General features: G+C 38.2%; 2 protein-coding genes across 4 annotated transcripts; both read left to right on the forward strand.

Annotated features, from left to right (window-relative positions):
• Positions 1 to 66: 66 nt before the first annotated feature.
• Positions 67 to 5,248, forward strand: LOC307041517 (uncharacterized protein). The gene is made up of 6 exons (XM_079684984.1): positions 67 to 555; positions 1,354 to 1,662; positions 1,884 to 2,210; positions 2,854 to 2,946; positions 3,248 to 3,297; positions 4,080 to 5,248. Exons 1-6 carry the CDS (start codon positions 519 to 521, stop codon positions 4,371 to 4,373), a joined length of 1,110 nt encoding a protein of 369 aa, XP_079541110.1. The 5' UTR covers positions 67 to 518; the 3' UTR covers positions 4,374 to 5,248.
• Positions 5,249 to 6,292: 1,044 nt separating this feature from the next.
• On the forward strand, positions 6,293 to 12,074 carry LOC307041512 (polymeric immunoglobulin receptor-like). Of its 3 annotated transcripts, XM_079684970.1 has the most exons (9): positions 6,293 to 6,951; positions 7,720 to 8,028; positions 8,295 to 8,612; positions 8,699 to 9,007; positions 9,581 to 9,655; positions 9,798 to 9,881; positions 10,387 to 10,439; positions 10,547 to 10,574; positions 10,815 to 12,074. In XM_079684970.1, exons 1-7 carry the CDS (start codon positions 6,912 to 6,914, stop codon positions 10,422 to 10,424), a joined length of 1,173 nt encoding a protein of 390 aa, XP_079541096.1. In that variant the 5' UTR covers positions 6,293 to 6,911; the 3' UTR covers positions 10,425 to 10,439; positions 10,547 to 10,574; positions 10,815 to 12,074. The 3 variants fall into 3 exon arrangements, with proteins under 3 accessions (XP_079541096.1, XP_079541097.1, XP_079541095.1); XM_079684971.1 differs by having other exon boundaries at positions 8,481 to 8,612; positions 10,547 to 12,073; XM_079684969.1 differs by having other exon boundaries at positions 10,547 to 12,069.
• Positions 12,075 to 23,889: the final 11,815 nt, after the last annotated feature.

Raw genomic sequence — 23,889 nt, forward strand, 5'->3', positions numbered from 1 at the left:
AACATTTTTCCTACACTCATCTAGTTGTCAAAAACCTTTCTAACTCTAAAGGGATCAAACCTCATTATCTAGAACACTTCCCTAAACAACCATAACCAATATTAAAATAACACAGGAAACTACTTGGTGACATTGTTTAACTTTACATTTGCATTATGATAAACAGTAATGCTCGGATGTTGCTTAAATTGCTTTGAAAAAATGCAATGTTGAACCAAGTTAATTTTGATCGTGAAGTCCTGGGCTAGTGGTACATTGATTAACAGTTAGGAACAAGAACCTGTTTGAGCACAAGCTATGGGGTTGATAGTAATAACGCTGTAAAGTACAAAAACACACGGACGAGAGAAGAAAGATGGAGGAAGAAGATAAGAAGGGGGGCGGGTACTTTTGAGCTAACCCAACATATAATTTCAGGAAACTCAGCTGTGATCAATATCAACGCACAGATAAAAAAGGTTACAGAAGTAGTGCAGAGAATATTCTCACTGAAGATTTCAGCATCCGAGATCATCACAATGAGGAGCTTTCTGCTGTTCCTCTCGCTCATAACAGGTAAAATATGACTTCTGTCTGAGTCCTGATATCAGAGACTTTCTGATTCTCGTTATGAGTATTTAATTTAACAAATCAGTTCCAAATAACCTGTCATTCAAGGCTTTGATGTATTTCATGTAAATCTGCAGCTATACATTAAGAGCAGATTTTGTGATATTCCGTTTTTTAGTTTTGGTTGTGTTGTCTGTTCCGATTTTGTTGTTAAACAGTTTCTTACATCAGCTTTTCGTAAATAAAAGTTTATTTTTGGTTATCTATTTCTGCCTCACTTTTACTGCGTTTGGGTCCGACATCCGGCCAAACCCCCAACATAAAGTCTCTGCTCATTTGTAAGAAGAGGCCGTTAAATACATGTTTATAACTGATGGATATCACTCATTACTAAACATCCACAAATCAAAGCCTGCATGACCAGCTACAGGTTATTATTTAATATTTTCAGACACCATGGACCGGATAGAGCCACTGAAAATGTAAAAAAGTTCTAATGTAGTCCAGTGTATATCAGCTTCTAAACAACAGGAACATAATCTGTATTAACTACAAAGAGGTTATTTGGGAGAAATCCTTTACTTGTTATCATCTTTAAAGTTGGCAAACTTTTTTAAATTCTTACATTATAGTTGCCTATTACAAATCCATTAAAAGGAGTAAGAAATAATGTATTATAATAAGAGTCTTGTTATCTTATCATAGCAGTTAAAAGTTATACCAACAAAATCTATTCACTAATCCTGAAATTGTGTCCTGAGATAGTTTGAGAATCTGACATATTGTGAACTTTTCTCTCTACAGGCTCTGAGGCCTCTAAAGTGTGGGGATGCAGAGGTGGATGGGTTAATTTTACCTTGGATTACCCTGAAACAAATGAAACATGTAGAATTATTAATGTAGTTTCAGTTGGAAAACAAATCATTCAAATCACTAAAAATGACACGTGGGAAAACAAAGAACGCTTTTCCGTGTACCATGATGCAAAAAATAAAAGTCTCAGCGTGGGCATCAAACAGATTTCACGGGATGACTATGGGTGGTACAAGTTTAAATGTAATACCGACCAACAATCTCACTCCAAAAGAGACACAATTGTTGAAATGCACCTTCGTAAGTAATGCTGCATCTTTTACTATTAGACCCTTTTATCTTTTGTTACTGTGTTAAATATTAACCACATTTTCCAATAACTAAAGTAAAATGCATGCAAACTTAAAACATATGATTTCACACTCAGTCATCTGCATAACTTTCCAGTTAGACAAAATGGAAATCAGTTTGCTATAATGCCCACACAACGGAGAGAGAAGTTTGACTTTTCTTATTTTTAGTTGCAGATGAAGGCTGCCAAGGACCATTAAATCAAACTGCGTACAGAACAGCTAACGCCACCATCTCATGTGAAAAGAAAGGGATCACTCCAGACTCCAGATTCAAGTTTTTCTGCAAAGACAACGGTTCCATCTGTGAGGATATTTTATCAACTAAATCTGCTCTGAGGTCAAACGGGATGTTCACTCTCACAGAAACAGAGAGTGGCTTCACTGTGTCCATCAGTAATGTGTCCCCACAGCACGCTGGAGTCTACTGGTGTGGATTGGAATCAACTGAAGGACGTTACCGAGCTGCTCTCAGGAAAATACAACTGGAGGTGGAAGGTGAGAAACTAAATATGTGACCTTAATGTAAATACATACACATTTATATGATTGTATAAATACAGTCAATCATCTATGTTTGTCTGTCTGCAGCTACTTCTGACTTAACTAGGTGTGCAACTATTGGACAGAATTGTATATACAGGTGTGCATATCGCCAGAAAGTAACGACTGGATGGCAAGCATTAAAAGCGACATAAATTAATTCTATATAGATATTTTCTGATACATCTTTTGCCTTTTGTTTACCCAGTTAAAGACATATCCAAATGTTCCTCTATACAACTTTTATTCTGAGTGAACCTTTCATTTGATAATATCAGATTTAATTTTATGAGAGTCGTGGTAAGAGAGCTTTTTTTATAACATAATGCTATTTTCTGTGAAATTCCTGCGTGATATTTTTCTTGTTATGTGTTTGTTCATTCATTTGTAAGCTTTCATGTGTAACTTCAATGCACTTTTGTTTTGGTTTCAGTAAAAACCTACACCAACATTTCCTGTTTCTTCAAAGACTACTGCATCTGCCTAGTCGTTTTAAGAGCCTTTTTGACATCTTAAGCCTTCTGCTGCGGGAAAACGTTTTGTTTTTTTTAATTCGGTGAAATTCCTGTTTGATATTTTCTTTGTTGTGTGTTTGCAGATGGCCCTGATATTGTCATCGCTGTGATCATCTGTGTAGCCGCGCTGCTGCTGCTGCCGCTGTTTGTGATCAATTTGATCCTGATCTACAAACGTAAGCATTACTACCGGTTTGGAAAATGTTAAACATGCACATGATACACTCAGACCCACAGTCACAACATCTCCATCCTGTAAGCATCTGATTACTTAAAGGCTAAGTAGATTAAAGACTTTAGTTTTTGTTATGTCTGGAAGTTGATTTTTAGGTCTACAGTCAATCCTACTTCAAATAGTCAAATACAAAATGATCAATTCTTAACTGAATAGTGCAGCAGATGCTTTTTGTAAATTAGGAAGACAGGAAGTCCACTGTGTTTATGTTTACTTTGTTCTCTGATTTATCTTTCTGCTAGGATATTCCAAAAATAAAAGAAATGCCGCAGCAGAACAGCACGTCACACAGGTGAGTTTATTAATAATTATCTCTGTACTTTGGTCATTCAAGCTAGTTGTAGGAGCCTTATTAATCACATATGTCACTTTGTTTCTATGATGCAAATGAGAAAATAATAGGATAGCATTAAGCTGCAAACGGAGTTGAGCCAGTAGATTCCTTATTGAAGAACAACACACGGTTTCGTCTCCACACTGTATAGCCCGTCTGTTTAGTATTAGCCTAAAGCTCCAACACTGATGTTTATATTCATGTAAAGAATGAGCAAAAGGTAAACTACGAATACCCCAACAATGCCAGACTCAAGTTTCTTCTTTGTTTTAAATATTAAATAATCATAAGTATTATTTGTAATTATCATTAACACACTGTTGATGTCGCTTTATAATATATTAAGGGTATGTTTAGGAATGTTTTTAAATAAATACATATTAACAATATTCATGGTTTTATATTGTATCCATGTCAAAAATATGTTATGCAGGTCTGGAAAATGTTTTCTTGTTTTCAGTCAAAGTATGAATTTATTTCGTAAGTTATTATTTGATATGCACAACGGAATCTACATATCTGAAGTTACTTTAAAAGCGTTTATAAAGCTGTTGTGGCTGAGGGACGACTCAAACAGCTAATTGTTATTTTAAATGTAATTTCATCTTAAATCAGCTACTCCTGGCTATGCTTTGTCTCCACTTATTCAACTATTATTGAATTATGTCTATCATACATCTTGTTTGGTTAGTGTTTATTGTTGAATTGGATGAATTGCGTTTTCTATTCTTTCCTGGAAGGATTATATCTACGAAGAGATGCGCCCAGTGCCCGCAAGACTCAGGAATGCAATAACCCCGACTTATCCCACTGCCAACTTTCCCACAAACCCCTCTGCCTCGCAGCGTTACTCTACCATCTACTTTAGAAACGGCTCTGGTGAAGCTGCTGAGGTACTGATGACCAATCCCAGCTCCTCTGCATGTGATTATTCTGCTGTGAAGGACGGAGAGATACCAACCTACTCTAATGTGAACCAGCACTCTCCAGAGGACCCTCTGTACTCTAACGTCAACAAGACACAGCAGCAATGAGGAAAGACCAGGAAGGGGATTATAATATCTACTACATGTATGACCATCATTTCAGCTCATTCATTTTTGATGTTATTTACAGTGAGATCCAGATCAGACTTCAGGAATTACACACTGATATTAGGATGTTAGGACCTGAATCCTGACACACAGGATTTACAATATCAACCACATTGTCTATGGTTAGAAACTGTAAAGAAAGGACCTGAAAATGATTTGAATTACTTTTTTATTTTGGGTGCAGTGATGTAATTGGTCAGCTGGCTGATTGTAATTACAGTATATTGGGCGGTGTTTGAATCACTTCTGCAGGTGTCGGCATTGCAAACACTGGAAGTGTAACATCTCAAATTGCAGCAATAACAACTGACTTGAGAATGGAAATTAAATGAATTATTATTGAATCATATCATAATATATCAGCAACAATATTAAAGTGCAAGTGATTACTTACAGGGTCAATAATCTGTATGATGGGAATTGTAAATAAAGATATACATCTGTGTGAATGTCTTCGTAAATATGTTTTTTTCCTTCTAGGAAATAAGCATGTGACATGTTTTGACTCCCTGAAAAAGAGATGTTAAGAACTGTATTCAATAGTATAAAATCAACTTCAGTATTATAAAGTATAATTGGACTGTGGCTTCGTACAACTGGTTGTATTATATAAAACAATGGTTATAATAGGATGATCATGTCTGTTTTCACTTCATACTTTATTGTGAATTGCATGAAATTATGAGCTGTTTTTTTCTTTGAAGTATGTTTGACTGTGTGTGTGCAGACCCCAAGAAGCTAATGTCCATGCTAATGGGGATCCTAATAAAAAATAAGAATAATCAGAACTGAAATCATTAAAAATCCAAATGACACCTGCTTGTTTTTTCATTTGCTCTTAGATTACATTACATTTTATTTAGCCAACACTTTTATCCAAATCATCTTACATTGCCATGACCGACATTACCAGCTCAAATAACTGATCCCAGGTGCTGTACATTATAAAAGTAATACAAAATATGATGAGCTGCAAATGTATTACACAAAAACAATGCCTTTAAACTACTAACATTGGATTTATCATCAGGCAATAGAGATAAACTGTAAGTAGTTAAGTTGCAGATTAATTCATTAGTAAAACAAATTTGTTTAAAAGCTGATATATCATGAGAACGTGATTTCATTCTTCCACCAGCAGCAGATTCAAGTGGTCTTGTGCTTTGGGTTGAGTCTTATATGGGCCTATGTTTCACATCCGGTCGTTTTTTGTTTAGCTTTCTAGGCCAAGATGAGGGCGTAATGTTGTAAAATAAAACCTCTTATACTTGTATATAGACTCTTCATGCACTATTTCAATTTTATTTGTATTTACTTGCACATCTCAAAACATTCTCTTGCACTATTTTATCTGCTTTATTTGTTCTATGTCCTATATATATATGTTGCACTGTTTGAGGAGCCTGTGACCCAAGTATTTCATTGCCATATCTACACTGTAGCTGTTGTGCAAATGACAATAAAGCCTTGAACTTGAAACGCATAGATACATTTCTCGGAAACATAAGTATCATGCAGAGACAGTCATGATGAATTTGTACATTAGCCGTTGGTGGAGCTGTTAGCTTCTGTGCTAACCATAGCGCTGTCACCTTTATCAACAGGTGGTCTTTGTCACGATCTTAGTTTTATGTCACGGTTTTAGTTTGGTCTGTCTTGTCATGGTTTTATTTTTGCTATTCTGTTCTCCCTGTGTCTTGTCTTCCTCCCTGTCGTTAGTTTCCCTGGTGTGTCTGATTGTGTTCACCTGTTGCCCTTGTGTTTCTCCTCCCCTGCCCGGCTGTTTCTCTTCTCGTGATTACCCCTCCCTGTATTTAATCTTGTCTCTTCCTGTGTTGGTTCATTATTTGTCGTTCATGTCTCCCTTCATGTTGTTCACAGTCACCTTTTGTTTGGATGCTACCTCGTATCTGTTCATGGATTCTTGTTTTACCTCGTACCTGCTCATGGATTCTTGTTTTACCTCGTACCTGCTCATGGATTCTTGTTTTTTCAGCTTTTGAAAATAAAGCTCGCCTTTTTGTTTCCTTTTGAAACCTGCTTCCTCCTCAATCTGCATTTGGGTCCTATTTTTCGACAACCCTGACAGTCTTAAAGAGTAGTAGCATTTACTCACAGCACACACTGTACACACACTGCAGGGCTACATTTCTGCTGAGTAAAACTCACTGCCCACACATTTTACATATAAGGTCAGAGTCAGGGACTTTCTAAGAATTGTTTTTCACTTTTATCAGCAGTTTCAATTCACTGGGCTATGAACTGTTTATGTATGTATAAAGGGGGAGGAGAAATAACTAAGACTTCAAAGAAAGGAGGTAAAAGGGGGAAGGATAGAAGAGTAAGGGGGTGAGGAGTTGTTAGATATAATGAGAGATATACATTCAGGAAATACTGCTGAGCAGAATCAGATACTGGAGACCAACCAACACCAGACAACTGATCTCAGGCAAGACGTTGGCGTCCAAATCCAACAAAATGAAGAGCTTTCTTCTCCTCATCCTCTCACTGATGACAGGTAAGATGATTGCTGCTACTGAATGAGCTAATGTTTGTTATAGCTCTGTCTCTAAAATAATGTAATGTTTCTAGCATTGTCCCTATAAGACTCAGGTTCATACGATCAACAAACTGGGTTGAAAGAAAATGTTCTTTATTTGGATATTTGTATATGTGCAGTAATACATTTTGTTTTGCTTAGTTAATTAATTTGATAATAAAAAAATATGCATAAACACGCATTTATAAAATAAATATATGGCATTTAGACTGCTTTACAATTAATGTGTGTCTGCACTAAGAAATTCCAAAATTGTCAATTATAATAGGCTTAACGAGTCAGACAAAGAACAAATGACTAGACAAGCAGATACAAATTGGATAGATAAGGTAAATAGATCTTTACAATTTATACTCCAAGGGTTTTGTATTGTTCTTTTTATATTTTGTTGTATTTCCTTGTTAGCTTAGTTTGTGTAGTTGACTTGCTTACGATTGTTTTAACATTCATTTTTATCTGCAGCTGACGGCTGCCATGGAAAATGTATTAAAACTGACAGTGTTTCCCAAACCATTGTACGAATAAATTATAAATTGAGCTACGTCCATTCCAACGTTTGGAAACTCAGGCGAAAAATATCCGACAGGTAGTCTGCTAGCAATTAACTGATTTATCTTTGTGATCTACTGGTAGAAAGTGTAGGTTGTGTTGATAAATAGGTCATAATTCTGGGATTGTTTTGTCTCTGACATGATGTGACTGTTTGCCTTTGTCTGATCTTCACAGGTTGTGAGGCCAGTGATGTGGTGACGGGATGCAGAGAAGGATGGGTTGAATTCATCTTTAAATACCCTGAAGCAAATGGAAATTATCAAAGAATTGATTTATTAAAGGCAGAAGAAATAATCATAGGAAGCATTAGGAAGGATGTATGGGAAAACAAAAGCAGATTTCACCTGTACCATGATACAGAAAATAAAACATTCAAAGTAATCATCAACCAACTTCCACATGAGGACTTTGGGAGATATATGTGTGAACTATATGGAAAAAACGAATCTTCCCCTGCGAAAGTGAAACTAGGCTGGTTATTTGGTGAGTAACCCTAACTAATTAACAAAATATAAAAACATGGTCAAACGTTTTCCCTAAGGAAACATTGCACATGTAATATATCAAATGTTACAGACTATGTTTTTACAGGCACATATAAAGCTATAGATTGTACATAACAGATATTTCCTATAACTTCAGAAATCAAATGCTCACATTTTTTTGAATGGTTTATTCTTGGTATTTTGTTTGTACCAGTGAAGCACATAACAACATTTTGCATGTTTTACTTTATATTTTATTTGTAGCTGCAGGCTGCAAGGATCCATTTAATCAAACTGCGTACAGAACAGCTAGAACCACCATCACATGTGACGAAGGAAACAAAGACGATTATAGATTCAAGTTTTTCTGCAAAGAGAACGGTCCAATCTGTGAAGATATTTTATCAACAAAATCTGCTCTGAGGTCAAACGGGATGTTCACTCTCACAGAAACAGAGAGTGGCTTCACTGTGTCCATCAGTAATGTGTCCCCACAGCACACTGGAGTCTACTGGTGTGGAGTGGAATCAACTGAAGGACGTTACAGAGCTGCTCTCAGGAAAATACAACTGGAGGTTAAAGGTGAGAAACTAAATATCTGAGATTAAAAATAAAGGTGTATCTGATTGTGTTGTTAAATACAGTCCATGCTGTCTGTCTGTTTCCAGCTGCTATCACAAGCTTCACTAGGTCTCCAACTATTGGACAGAATGTTACATACTGGTGTCAATATCCAGAGGGTGCTCCAGAAAAGAAGTTCATCTGTAAGGGAAAAGATCCATCTATATGTGAACATGTAGTCAGCACTGCCCAGAACACTGAGAGGTTTTCCACGATTGATGAAACAGAGAAGAGAAACATCACCATAACAGTGAGAGGCGTAACAAAGGAAGACAGCGGGACATACTGGTGTGGAGCAGAACACATCGACTCTCTACAAGGCCAATACTTCTACCACAGATTTCTGATGACTGTTGGTGAGTTTTTAAAATGCTGCTGTCAGTGTGTCTTTTTGGTTTAAAATGAGACATGTTTTTATCTTGAATAATGCCCTTTCAAAGATCTATTATTCCATCTTAGTTTTTCTTGATTACTTAAATCTGGAATGCGAGATTTTACATACAAATTAGTGGCCTTTACATTCAAGAACTTGAAGCTGAAGCTCAATACAAAAATTCCTGTGCAATATTCTTTTACTTTTCGCTTTCCTACATCAATCCGAGATAGATTTTCAAAATGTACCTTTCAAGCACTTTTTCAGAGTGCAAAGAACACTATTGCATTTGTCCCTTCAATGGTCCTCACTCACTAAAAAACTAGTGTTGGGTTCTATTTTGGACCTGCATAAAACTGATTTGTAAAGCTTGGACGCTGTCCCTCCTTTTTTCAAAAATGTAAAGTTTGTCTTTTCTCTTTGCAGAATGTGTCTGTTGTAAGACAAATATGTTTGTTACACGACACTCAAACATCCTAAAGTCACTACCTTTTCAACAAAACATTTAAAACCTTTTAAGTCCAATTTGATTAATTGCAGTTCTGTTTATTTTCAGTGTCACTGGTTCCCTCTACAACCTCACCAGCATCGTCCCCCATACAGCCAGCTACAGTTTCTTATCACGGTTTTGGTAAGAAAGTATGGTGGTATTTTAAAGCTTAAAAACTAAATTAGCTTGAAGGTAAAATCCATTAACAAACATATATGAAGGTCTAAATACTCTCAATGATCATTATGTTAAATTAAGATGTAATTGTGGTGTTGTCGTGCAGATCGGGCCTCTGTGTTGGAGATTGCCTTGGCTCTCTCTTTGGATGTGATGCTGCTTACGCTCGCAGTATATTTGGCCTACACGGGTAAGACGTTTATTTACTGTGTTTTTCTTCAAATTATCAAACTACAGTCACACAAACAGACTCGAAAAACACATTTCAGCTGCTTTTTCTCTTCAAAATTCAGGTTCAAACATGAGACATTCAAATATTAAAATTAATCTCAATATTATCATTATTATTATCGTTATTATCATTAATCATTAAACATCATTAAACATTCAATATTAAAATACCAACCAACCAATCTTTGTGTAATCACATTTAAACACAGCTGCCTACAGTAATGTTAGTTTGTCACTCAAATAGGCAGCAGAGGCATAACTAATGAACGGAACACAGTCAGACCGTATTTTGATTTCCAAAAGTCTACTTGTGTTCTGAGGCAAACAGCAGCAGGGACAGTAATACAAAGTAATGCAGTTCCTACATTATCAAGGAAAGTTCAATTTAACTTTATCCCTCAAACTGGCTTTAATTCTGTTAGAATAACCCTGCATAATGCAACATTCATGTTGGTTTCTGACAGGATGGGCACCTTGTATGAGAATAAACAGAGGAGTATGAAGACAAAGCGAACAGGTCTGTGTATGATTGTCTAATATTATATATACAGTATATCACTTTTTAACTTTATGTTACATTCACTTTTATCATCACTTGATTTACATCTCTATCTTTTTCAACAGGCCCCTCTAACTGCAAACCCGATGACTGGTCTGCTCTATATTTGACAAATGTGTCATTTTAAACCTCTGTCTCGGATGTATACTTGTATTTTTGTGCTACATGGTTGCATTACCATTGAAGGAAATATTTGATGTGCTTTCTCTGTAAACAGTATATTTTTTCAGATTTAGCCACACCATCTTTTTAAATATATACCAGCTCTTTTCCCTTTGCACGCCAATGCAGTTACAATGTATCTAACATTTGAGTCATTTCCTCTACCACCAGACACTCATGTTAAGTGGGACAGCGTCAACTGAACTTCCCCTGTTTGGACTGAACCCACACAACTGATGCAACCACAAGCTGACATACAGGGACTGGCTGCTTGCAATTTCGGTAACTTTGTAATGTGGTTAGCTGTTTTACTTCAGGTGCATTAAAAAGGTTAAGCTACACAAAAATGAGGGCACTCATATACTGAGCCCACAGGTTTGCCTTACATTGAAATGGTTAAAGAGGTATAAGCTCTCTTTTGGTCGTTCTTTTGTCCAGATTTGAAATAATGATAATAAAGATGTCTTTGTGTTCAAATTTCTGCAGACTATATTAAATACCAAGCCAAAACAAAAAACATTGGGCTGTTGAAGTTAAACGTACTGTATTTATAAAGCTTTGTTTGGCTTTATACAAAGTACATTTTATTCAGTTTTGTCATTCCAGCATGATTTATTTTAGTAAATGATGTTTACTTTACACTACTGGGAGAAACAATGAGATTAATTACTACACCAACATTGACATATGCAACAGGCAATAGAGATGTAAGTAGTTAAGCTGCAGAATAAACTATAAGTAACATTTCCGTTGTAATGCTGATATATCATGAGAACCTGATTTCGTTCTTCCACAAGCAGCAGATTCATATGGTCTTGTGCTTTGGGTTGAGTCTTATATGGGCCTGTGGTTCACATCCGTTTTTTTTTTTATAGCTTTCTAAGTCAAGCTGAGGGTGTAATGTTGTAAAAATAAAACCTCTCAGATAAATTACTAGGAGACATAAGTATCATGCAGTTTCAGACATGACGACTTTGAATGCCATTGGTAGAGCTGTTAGCGTCACCTTTATCAACAGGTGGTCTTAAAGAGTTGTAGCATTTACTTACAGCACACACTGTACACACACTGTACTGTACACACACTGCTGACCTCAACATTAATGTCCAAACACTTGATATATAAGGTAAGGGACTTCCTACGAATTGTGTTCACTCTTTACAGAAATGAGTAAGAATTTAAAAAAGGAAGAAAATAGGGTAGGCGTTGAACATTAAGGAGGCGAGGAGTTGTTAGATATTATGAAAGATATAAATTCAGGAATTGGAGCTGAGCAGAATCAGATACTGGAGACCAACCAAGACCAGACAACTGATCTCAGGGAAGAAGTCAGCGTCTAAAACCAACAAAATGCAGAGCTTTCTCCTCCTCATCCTCTCACTGATGACAGGTAAAATGATTGCTGCAATTGAATGAGCTAATTTTTTTATAGTGTAACGTTTTTAACATTGTCTCTACAAGACTCAGGTTCATACAATCAGCCAGTGAAAAAGTTATGCTTACTGATAGTTATACATAATTTGTATGAAGAACTATACATATACATAAAAAATTGTACACTACACAGGCAGTGACGTTTTGTTTTTGTTTATTTGACTATTTAGAAATGTATGGACATGGATTTCTACATTTAATTTAGCTCAGTTATATTGCTTTACAACTGAGAACAATTAATAACAGTCTCTTTTCACTTTTCACTGATCTGACTGACTCCTGTATGATGAAGATTATGTTATATATGTTAAATAATTTTGTATGGTTATGTTAAGACTTGGGTGGGGGAATAATGTAGACCCTCCAGAAAAACGCTGCGATCACAGAATTTACCGCATAATCAGCAAAATGGCGCAGATTTTTCAAAAGGCCGCATAATCCCCGCATTTTTCCACCAAAGTTGAGAAGAAAAAAAAGTTAACTCGTCTTGACGTGATGATGATGATGATGACGACGCAACGTCATCATCTCGCGCATCACAGAACGTAAACAACACCGTAGAGCAGTGACCACCAACTGGCGGCCCGCGGGCCACATCCGACCCGCCAGACATTCTCATCCGGCCCGCACGACGGGGGTGACTGTGGCGTTGGCAGAGTGTTTTTTTTTTTTACAACGTCTCGTGAGTAAGGTGCAGTACCGGAGTCCAACAGAGAGGCAGCAGCTGCGGGACAGTAGACTGCGTACTGCGAAACCTTCCCTGCCTTGAAGAAGAAGTGATCCTTTGTTGCGAAGAGTCTGCTTTGTGCGCTCCGCACTTATTATACATCCATGGCTCCGCACCACAGCAGTTGCCCCGCTGCGACAGAGTCCAACAGAGAGGCAGGGGCTGTGGGACAGTAGCCTAGAAGCAGGGTTGGGTTGTAACGGAATACATGTCACGGCATTAGGTAATCAGAATACAAAAATCAAGTAGGCTAACTGTATTCAGCTGGCATCACATTTGAAAAACGAGTAATCTGATTACAGTTACTTTCGTAAACCTGAAGTGAATACATTTTGGAATACTTATTGGAATTATTGGTGGAAAAGGTTAGATAAAATGTGCAAATAACGTTTATGTAGCTTTTATTTATTGTCGAAATGATGACATTTCATAACAGGATCAAATCAAAGTGAATGGCCTGCTGCTGCTGAATGCATGGGCCAAGTGACTGGAAAAAGTTTTAAAAGTTATTACATTGTTTCAGATAATAAATAATAATGATAATTCATTCTATTTAGGGGCGCCTTTCAAAGCACCCAAGGACACCTTACAATTCATAACATATTCCAAGGAAAGGTTTTAAGACAGTACAAAAAATGCAGTCCGGGTGATGTTTTTTATGTGGGGTGCAGATGAGAGGGAGCTGTCCAGAATGACACCAAGATGTTATGTTTGAGTTCTTGATAAGCCATTAAAACAGTAACATAAGTGTCTCCTGTGCACCAAAACATACAGGACTGTCTCAGAAAATTAGAATATTGTGATAAAGTTCTTTATTTTCTGTAATGCAATTAAAAAAACAAAAATGTCATACATTCTGGATTCATTAAAAATCAACTGAAATATTGCAAGCCTTTTATTATTTTAATATTGCTGATTATGGTATACAGCTTAAGAAAACTCAAATATCCTATCTCTAAATATTAGAATATCATGAAAAAGTATACTAGTAGGGTGTTCAACGAATCACTTGAATCGTCTAATTAACTCGAAACACCTGCAAGGGTTTCCTGAGCCTTGAAAAACACTCAGCTTGGTTCAGTAAACTAAATCACAAGTATGGGGAAGACTGCTGATCTGACTGCTGTCCAGAGGACCGTCATTGACACCCTCCATCAGGAGGGTAAGACACAAAAAGACATTTCTCAAAGAGCAAGCTGTTCACAGAGTGCAGTTTCAAAGCACATCCACAAAAAGTCTGTTGGAAGGGGGAAATGTGGCAGGAAACGCTGCACAACCAAGAGAGATGACCGCAGCCTTAACAGCATTGTGAAGAAGAGTCGCTTCCAGAATTTGGGGGAGCTTCAAAGACAGTGGACTGAAGCTGGAGTCCAGGTATCAAAAGTCACTGTTCACAGACGTGTCCGGGAAATGGGCTACAATAGCCGTATTCCCATGGTCAAGCCACTTCTGAACTCAAGACAACAGAAGAGGCGTCTGACTTATGCTAAGGAAAAGAAGCACTGGACAGTTGCACAGTGGTCCAAAGTCCTCTTTTCAGACGAAAGCAAGTTTTGTATTTCATTTGGAAGTCAAGGCGCCAGAGTCTGGAGAAAGGCTGGAGAGGAGCAAAATCCAAGTTGCTTGAAATCCAGTGTGAAGTTCCCACAGTCAGCGATGGTTTGGGGAGCCATGTCAGCTGCTGGTGTTGGTCCACTGTGTTTCATCAAGCCCAGAGTAAATGCAGCTGTGTACCAAGAGATTTTAGAGCACTACATGCTTCCGTCTCCTGAAAAGCTCTATGGAGATGAGGAATTCATTTTCCAGCATGATCTGGCACCTGCCCACAGTGCCAAAACCACCAGTAACTGGTGTACTGACCATGGCATTACTGTCCTCGATTGGCCTGCAAATTCCCCTGACCTGAACCCCATAGAGAATATGTGGGGTATTGTGAAGAAGAAGCTGAATGACACCAGACCCAACAATGCTAATGAGCTAAAGGCCGCTATTGAAGCATCCTGGGCATCCATAACACCTCAGCAATGCCACAGGCTGATTGCCTCCATGCCACGCCGCATTGATGCAGTAATCCGTGCAAAAGGATTCCCAACCAAGTACTGAGTGCATTAATGGACATTTTCAAATGTTTGATTGTGTTTTGCTGTTATAAATCTTTTTTTTTTACTTGGTCTGAGGAACTATTCTAATTTTTTGAGATAGGATTTTTGAGTTTTCTTAAGCTGTATGCCATAATCAGCAATATTAAAATAATAAAAGGCTTGCAATATTTCAGTTGATTTGTAATGAATCCAGAATGTATGACATTTTTGTTTTTTTAATTGCATTACAGAAAATAAAGAACTTTATCACAATATTCTAATTTTCTGAGACAGTCCTGTACCCATCTGTTATGGAAAAAGAAAGTATGCCAAAAGTATTCTAAAAGTAATCTGACACGTAACTGTATTCTGATTACTTTCAGAGCATGTATTCAGTATTCAGTAACTGATTACATTTTCAAAGTAACCCTCCCAACCCTGCCTAGAAGTGATCCTTCGTTAGCGTGAAGAGTCTGCTAAGCTTTATGCGGTCCGCAGTACCATAGCGTGCTCCCCCCCCCCCCCCCCCTTCTGGGCTATATAAAAATTGCTGGCCCGTGATAGTGTCTATTGGAGACATTTTGGCCTTTGGACAAATGTAGTTGGTGATCTCTGCTGTAGAGTGAACGTGTGGAACTCACACGAGAGAGAAAACACCAAGATGAAAACATCGAGTCCATCTCATTTACCGACGAACATTTCTGCTAAAGACCGGGCAAAGCAGTACCCCGATGTCTTGCACGAAAGTGGGGGGAAACTATTCTGCACCCCGTGCAACTGTGTGTTGGAGCATAAGAGAAAATCCACGGTGACAACCCACTTTGATTCATTCGAGGCATCAACCTCCAAAACCCTTTCGAGGGCTACAAGAAACGAGGTCAGAAGCCTACAAGATTGAAGCTGGTCGGATAACGAACAAGTAAATGAAAACAGAATGAGGCGGAGAAGTGTGTGTGTGTGTGTGTGTGTGTGTGTGTGTGTGTGTGTGTGTGTGTGTGTGTGTGTGTGTGTGTGTGTGTGTGAGAGTATGATTAAAATAGCCCAATTGCTTTTACAATAAATAAACATTGAATATGTTTAATTGAATAGTAAAGGGTTTTAACATTAGTGGCAGGTTGTGTGTAAGAGAGAATAAATAAGACAGCCCAATATTTCAAAAAATATATTTAGCATATTTTGCAACTTTCCGCATATTTCGCAACTTCCCGCAATTTCACCGCATAAAATCACATAAAAACCCTGCATGTTTAATCGCATAATCAAGGATTTTTGCCCGCGTTTTTCTGGAGGGTCTAATAATGAGAATGATAGATGGTCTACAGGTTTGAGTATCTGTTAGGAGACAACGGGAACACTGACGAATAGTGTTTCTTTCAGCAATGTCTTCAGGAGCGTTGGCTGTAAATTCCTTGCAGATGTAAAATAAATATTTAAATGATAAAAAAAGACCTAATGTTTGTTAGTAACACTTCAGGTTACCATAAGGGGAATCCTTTTAAGAGAGGCCAGTTGTGAGGAGACAGGAGGATAGGTTAAATTCACCTGTAAATACCCACACATTTGTGTAAAAAAAAAGTGTATGTATTGTATCATCATAATAAGCACTAAGAAGGATGTGTGTTAAGGAAGAAGATACAAAAAATAAAATATATTCAACAAGAACATTTCGTGAAGTACAAGTTGAAATTTAGAAATGAGAAAAAACATAATAGTGAAGACAACGAAGAAGTGGAATTGAGATTATGTTAGAAATGCTTAATCTTAAAGCATAAATCTTAATCTCTCTTGTCCTTTCTGGAAGCACTCTGTGGGTGTTTCTCAATGTTGAGGAAGGATCCTCCAGAGGATCCTCCGCAGTCTTAAAATCCCCACAATGCTTTGCGCACGGACCAATTTCCAAAATCTTTGGCGGAAAATGTAAGGCGGGGCCTCTCATATGACGCACACCTGCACACTTGCTAGCCTGTCCCATTCTTCGTTCTCCGAATGAAAGGAAGGATTCTTGCCCAGCCTCTGAAAGACCTGACTCGGAGGGAAATGTCCTACCAAGGAAGCGTCCTCGACATTGAGAAACACCTTAAACCACACCCTCAACAAACTGTGTATAATGCATGCAAACAAAAAATCATCAACTGCAAATCGAGTCAGACAAAATGGAAATCAGTTTGCTATGAAGCACACATTAATAGACGTATTTCACATTCTACTTTCCTTTTTTATTTGCAGATAAAGGCTGCCAGGAACCATTAATTCAAACAGAAAAGATAAAACCACCATCCGCATAAGAAAAAAGGACGATTCCAGATTCAAGTTTTTCTGCAAAGTGAACAGTGAGGATATGTTATCAACAAAATCTGCTCTGATGTCAAACGGGATGTTCAGTGTCACAGAAATAGAGAGTGGCTTCACTGTGTCCATCAGTAATGTGTCCACTCAGCACACTGGAGTCTACTGGTGTGGAGAGGAATCAAGAAAAAGATACCGAGCTGCTCTAAGGAAAATACAACTGGAGGTGGAAGGTGAGAAACTAACCTTTAGGTAAATGCATACACATTTATATGACTGTATAAATACAGTCAATTATCTATGTTTGTCTGTCTGCAGCTACTTCTGACTTAACTAGGTGTGCAACTATTGGACAGAATTGTATATACTGGTGTGAATATCCCCAGAAAGTAACGACTGGATGGCAAGCATTAAAAGCTACAGAAATGAGTTCTGAAGGAACACTTTTTTATAAATATATTTTTGGGCATTTTGTTTACCCGGCAAAAGACATATCCAAATGTATGAGTGAAATTCCTGCATGATATTTTCTTTTGTTATGTGTTTGTTCATTCATTTGTAAGCTTTCATGTGTAACTTCAATGGACTTTTTTTTTGTATCAGTAAAACCTGCACCAACCACAATTCCTGTTTCTTCAACGAATACTGGATTTGCTGAGAGTCGTGGTAAGAGCCTGTTTGACATATTAAGCCTTCTGCTATGGGAACATGTTTTTACATTTATTTTTCTGTAAAAAAAAGAAACCCGTTACTGAGCTGCTCTCAGGAAAATACAACTGGAGGTTAAAGGTGAGAAACTAAATACCTGAGATTAATGATAAAGGTTTTTCTGATGATGTTGTTAAATACAGTCAATGCTGTCTGTCTGTTTCCAGCTACTATCAAAAACGTCAATAGACTAGCATTAGACTTCAATTCAATTTAAATAGCTTTATTGGCATGACCCTAATGACATACCGTATTGCCAAAGCTTAAGGTGTCCATGATTGATGAGACAGAGAACAGAGTTCACTAGTATCACTACAACAGTGAGAGCAGTGACAACAGTAAACAGAGGGACAGACTGATGTGGAGCAGAAACCAATGAACCAAAACAACAGCTTCTATTAAAGATTTGTGATGACTATAGGTGTGGTTGTCACACACTCAAAAAAAATAACTCATTGGTTAAACTCAATTTGATTGTGGACAGGCTTTCCATCCAATAAATATATGTGGCACAAACAGGCCCTGCGTCTCCCCTATACTGTTACCTCATGCACTTTAATTACTCTTTGCATTTTTTGGTTTGATATAAACTGAATTTTGGTGTACTGTGTTCAATGACAATAACGTTAAATCTAATGTAATATCATTTACTGATCTCCATTATCCAGCAGGTATTCAATGCTAACCATATCTAGAAAGCTAGTTAACTAACCAGTTATCTGGCTAGCTAGCTAGCTTGCCGTTAGACCCAACTTGTCGATATTATGAAAAGGCATTACTTGGAAACAGGATACATTCTAAACTACTAGAAAAAACAAATACTTACAGAAGAATAGACTTTCCACGGTCAGTTTCCACAGTCAGTGTCAGACAAAGGCGGTAAATGACAGAACGGATGTGGCGCCTGCGCAAAGGGGCGGTCCCCAGATGAAAATAATTCATTTTGAGTTGGTCTGTCTTAAATAAATGTAATAAGTGAATTGATTAATGTAATTTGTGTTACACTAATGAACTATCCTTGCGGCGGTGGATGGCTTTGTGTTGTGCAACAACATGTGACAAACAACAAAAACGTGTGAGCTTTAACAACATTTGTATTCATTAGGGGTGTAACGGCTCACAAACATCTCGGTTCGGTACGTACCTCGGTTTTTTGGTCACGGTTCGGTTTGGTACGTTTTCGGTACAGCAGAAAAAAATTATCACAAAACATAAAATATGTTTTTTTTTTTTTAATTACTATTAAACTTTGAATAATGTATTCACTCAAATAAATACAAAATATAATAAAATAAACATTAAGGTGCAGTATTTCGATGAACTGAAATAATCTGTATTTGAACTTTACTGTACTAGTACTCACAAAACATAAACTATTAGTTTTGGGTTTTTAATTATTATTAAACTGTGAATATTCACTCAAATAAATACGGAAAAAAATAAACATTAAGGTGCAGCATTTCGATGAACTGAAACAATCTGTATTTGAACTGTTCTGTACTAGTAGGCTACCTAAGCAGCCAGTTTGACATTATGACTTGCTTGTCATTGTATTTTCATGTTTTTTTTAAAAGAAAAATTAACTTGTCCACATTGCTTGCCGAAAGGGCAGATCTGCCGGCACTAACAATGTCTCCCGCTGTGGAGAACACCCTCTCGCTAGGGACAGAGGTAGCAGATACAGCCAGGTAGCGCTTTGCTAACATGGCAACATAAGGATATTTGGCGTTTGTAATAGCTTTGGCTTAACTTTTTGCGAGTGGTGGAGGCTTAAATGCTAGTGAGAGTTGGGTTTGCACTTCAGTCTTTTTTTTTTGGGAATGGTGATATTCACGTTCGGGTGATGCCTTTTCAAATGAGTGTGCACGTTTGATGTATTGCCAGCCGCGTAACCAATTTTAGTTGAACAATGCCGACAAACAGCTTTGGTTTGGTCCACCTGTCTTTGTCCGTCATCCTTGTACGTAACTGCTAAACCAAAATGTTCCCAAACCGGAGACTTCAATGATGCTGGAGGATTTTCGAGCTCAATTTGATCTGCGTTCGCCATTTCGACAGTTCCTCAAATTACTGACTACATTTGAACGCATCCCTGTGACCAGCTCTCATAGTATGCCTCTCGTCCAATGAAATGAATTGCTCGCTCTATGACGCGTTGAACCCAATGTGAGCAAATTACTCTGAATGCTGCGACGCAGCACCTGAGATTACTTCCAAAAAGTTGTTCACGTTCTCAATTGTTTACGTTTAACGTTATATTCGTTCGTTACACTTCGGTACACACGTGTACCGAACCGAAGGGCCCGCATCGAATAATTTCGGTACGGGTACGTGTACCGTTACACCCCTAGTATTTATTGACTTTTAATTCGTTTATGGCAATATTCAGTGTGCACAAAAATGGCACTGTTTGACAGAGCACTTCATCCGTCTGGGTTTGTTGAAGAACAGCTCCAACGCCTGTGCGTATTGGAACGCCTCTGATGCTGGTCCATTAACTGCTATCCGCAGATATGCAGCAAGGTGCTCCCCTTTCAGTCGGTTTCTTGGGTCAGTTTTCACCTGAAAAACAGACAGTTGGCTTTACATGAACTATACAGAAATTACATGCAAAATACTTACACTGTTCATCGTTGAAAAATCCCTCTCACAGTTTACACTGGATGACCAGCCCCGTTGAAGATAGAAGGCAGAGGTTTGTATGTTTGGCATATTTCTGCCCATTCGTCCTTCTCACTGGCCAGGAGCTGCGTGTATCAGCTTGTGTCTTGTCCTTCAGAGATTAGCCAAGGTAGGGCAACCAAGCATACAGTATAATTGAAACATTTATAGATGTCAAAACAAGCAATTCTAACCGTCAAGACAGATGAGACAGAAATCAATTCAGTTCATATTAATTCAGGTAATTTACCAACCTTAAATGATCCTACGAGAACATGCTGCTTGTACGAGGTCCACTCTTGAATAACTGTGGCATCTGGGAGCATCAAATGCATTTCTTTGTAATATACCTGCTCCTTTATGTGGAGAAAGTTCACATCAGCTCTCTGAAACACCTTGGAAAGCATTGCTATGTGGGGCAGCACATCTGCCTGAAGGTAGAGGGCAGCCACAAAGCGGTATGTGGCACAGAAGGTGTATAGACCTTTGGCCACTGGGCACTTCCTTGTGCTCGCTTCTTTTGCCAGAGCAGCCAGCACAGCTGGAAGTTTCCTCTGGAGGTTTTGAACGGCTAGGTCCTGCAATAGCCACCTTGTATCTTTCACCTCCTAACAACAAGTAGAAACACTGGTAAGTATAATATAAATAATATGACACCAAAATAGTATTATGAAAATTGGTAAAAACACACCTTAACTTTCAAGTTCTTCAGACCAAGAGTACACTATTTCTGAAGAATAAGTGCAGTACCTGCAGGTGGTTCCTGAAGTGTGCCATACTGTATATCTGACAGCATTTGAGGCATCTTTGCATGCCAGTGCTAGTCTGTGAGCAGCACACGCTACAGAAACAGGCTTTGGAAAACTGTCTGGGAGCTGCTTTGCCACTCCATCCAGACGGCCTAGGTTTAAGAAGTACATTTAGTGTTGAGGGTGTCATTTTGTTTCCTTTAATAACAGCTGACAATAAAAATGTCACACAATCCATTAGATTTAACAATAAACTCCATACCACCGCTGCACCGTCTGTCCCAAGTCCGTAGAGCCTGTCTACCGGGAGCTCCTTTTTTTGTAGTACACTCTTGACTCTCTCAGCTTTCCCATTTTCAAGAGTTACCAGGTCAAGTTGTTAAAAACACAACCCTCTTTATCCAGGTGTCTAAAATACAATTAATAGGTTTTCACACATATTAATAAGTATTAACTGGGCCAAAATCTTTATTTAAATGCACATAATTCCTTTAAAAAAATGTAAATCCAGCTGGCGACTTACAGATATATCTGTTGTTTCATCAACCTCTAGGCTGATTGCTTGAGATGACCTTATCTCTTCCAAAATAGGCAACTCTACTATCTGTGCAAGGATCTCCAGCATTTCATCCACTATTCTGTGTGATTGTTAATTATTTCTTTGATCCGACTGAGAAAAGGAGATCATTTAACATTTAGCTGGTTAAAGTTCTTAGTTTCACAAGCATCCATTTGTAATAGGTTTACCTTCAGCTTTTCAAAGTAATCACAACCCAAAAGCTGAGCTAGACTCAACAGCTTAGGGTAGTTGGTGTGTAATCTCGTTCTTTACTAGCCAGTAAAGGCATTTGAATCCACCCATGACGGCCTCATGCTCCATAATAACTGTGGGCTCAAAAGCCTGCATCGCTGAGTAGCCTAGACCAAGGGCAAAGACATCATTCATTATATGAGCCAAACATGGTTAATAGGTTGCAGAAATAATAATAAGTTTTATTACAAATATGACCTTGCAAATGCCATTCATACCATGCTGGGTGAGGTAGAGCCAATTCTTGAACTGTGGCATTTTGAGCCAGTCAGCATTCAGCATGCATTTATTATTGCCATTGCAAGCCAAATCCTAACATTGGCTAAGTTACCTGTGGTCTCTCCTCCTCTCGTCCTCATCATCACGCAGTGTTCTCTTAAAATATGTTATACTCATATCTGAGGAGTAAATGCATGGGAAATGAACAGTCTAACCTTAGCTAAAGTTAATCTGTTTCTTTCTAACTGGCATAGCCCGAAGAGAAAACAAATGATAATCTCTTCTATATTTAATTTACCACGCGTAACTTGCACGCAGCAAAGTTGGCCTGTCTACGTTAAATACACCCTTAGTTGTCACTTTCTTTCATATAATTCGAAGCTCCTACCGAAGTCAGAAATCAACAACACAATAAGGAAAGAAGGAGTTGCTTTACCTTGTAAGTGTCCACGTCTTCTAAGTTAACGTCGTCTTCTCTGTTTCTCGCTTTCCTTCATGCAATAGCAGAGCGAACAGGAACAGGAGGCGTAGAGCGAGGGATCATCCACTAGTTAATCAATCGCAGAGTGAACAGGTACAGGAGGCGTTGAGTGAGGGAGTGTCCACTAGTTAATCGATCACAGATGGTGTCGTGCTCGCGGACGGATACAAAGAAAAAATGGGTCGCGAAATATACTTTGGCGGCCGTTAATATACCTGGGCGTCCTGCCCAAGTAAAGTCTATGTGTGGGAAACCCTGGTGTGGTAGTTATTTTAAAGCTTAAGAACTTAATCAACTCTGACAACAAAGACCTAATCGCTGACAGGAGAAATCTCTATCTATCAGAACTTGGTCTGTATGCTCCTGATGTACATTGTGTTAAAGTAAGATGTAATTGTAGTGTTGTCATGCAGATTGGGCCTCTGTGTTGAAAATTGCTTTGGCTCGCTCTTTGGATGTGATACTGCTGATGCTCGCAGTATATTTGGCCTACACGGGTAAGAGTTTTACTAACAATTTCTGATCAAGCAACTCAAGAATCAAAAAACGCATTTTGACTGCCTTTTGTTTTCTACTGTTTTAATAATAATAATAATAATAATAGATTTAATTTGTTAGCGCTTTTACAGGTGCTCAAAGACGCTTTACAGATAATAGTGAAGAAAAAAAAGAAAAGAGAAGAAAGGAACAACAAATAAATATATAGTTAAAGTTAAAGTCAAATAATACAAAAACAATCACACATGAAAAGCCAGATTGAAGAGGTGAGTTTTTGTGAGTTTTTTGAAGGTGGTGAGGTCGGTGCAGTCTCTGATGGGTTGTGGGAGTGAGTTCCAGAGGGAGGGGGCAGCGACGGAGAAGGCGCTGTCCCCCCAGGTCCGGTGATTGGTGCGGGTGGGGATGGATAGGAGGTTGGCTTCTGATGAGCGGAGGCAGCGGGAAGGGGTGTGGTGGTGCAGCAGGTCTGTGAGGTAGGGGGGGGCCTGGTTGTTGAGGGCTTTGTAAGTTATGAGGAGGACTTTGAAGTGGATTCTTTGACGGACGGGGAGCCAGTGGAGGTTCTGGAGGATGGGAGTGATGTGGTCTCGG

This window comes from Notothenia rossii (genome assembly GCF_949606895.1).
Source record: "Notothenia rossii genome assembly, chromosome: 5".
Taxonomy (NCBI): domain Eukaryota; kingdom Metazoa; phylum Chordata; class Actinopteri; order Perciformes; family Nototheniidae; genus Notothenia; species Notothenia rossii.

Bases quoted from the DNA above. Each gene is read 5' to 3' on its own strand.
- LOC307041517 (XM_079684984.1), top strand. From the start codon at position 519: ATGAGGAGCTTTCTGCTGTTCCTCTCGCTCATAACAG. The intron at 1,663-1,883 runs GTAAGTAATGCT...TCTTATTTTTAG, and splicing joins AATTGTTGAAATGCACCTTC to TTGCAGATGAAGGCTGCCAA. The intron at 2,947-3,247 runs GTAAGCATTACT...TCTTTCTGCTAG, and splicing joins TTTGATCCTGATCTACAAAC to GATATTCCAAAAATAAAAGA.
- LOC307041512 (XM_079684970.1), top strand. From the start codon at position 6,912: ATGAAGAGCTTTCTTCTCCTCATCCTCTCACTGATGACAG. The intron at 8,029-8,294 runs GTGAGTAACCCT...TTTTATTTGTAG, and splicing joins GAAACTAGGCTGGTTATTTG to CTGCAGGCTGCAAGGATCCA. The intron at 9,882-10,386 runs GTAAGACGTTTA...GGTTTCTGACAG, and splicing joins AGTATATTTGGCCTACACGG to GATGGGCACCTTGTATGAGA.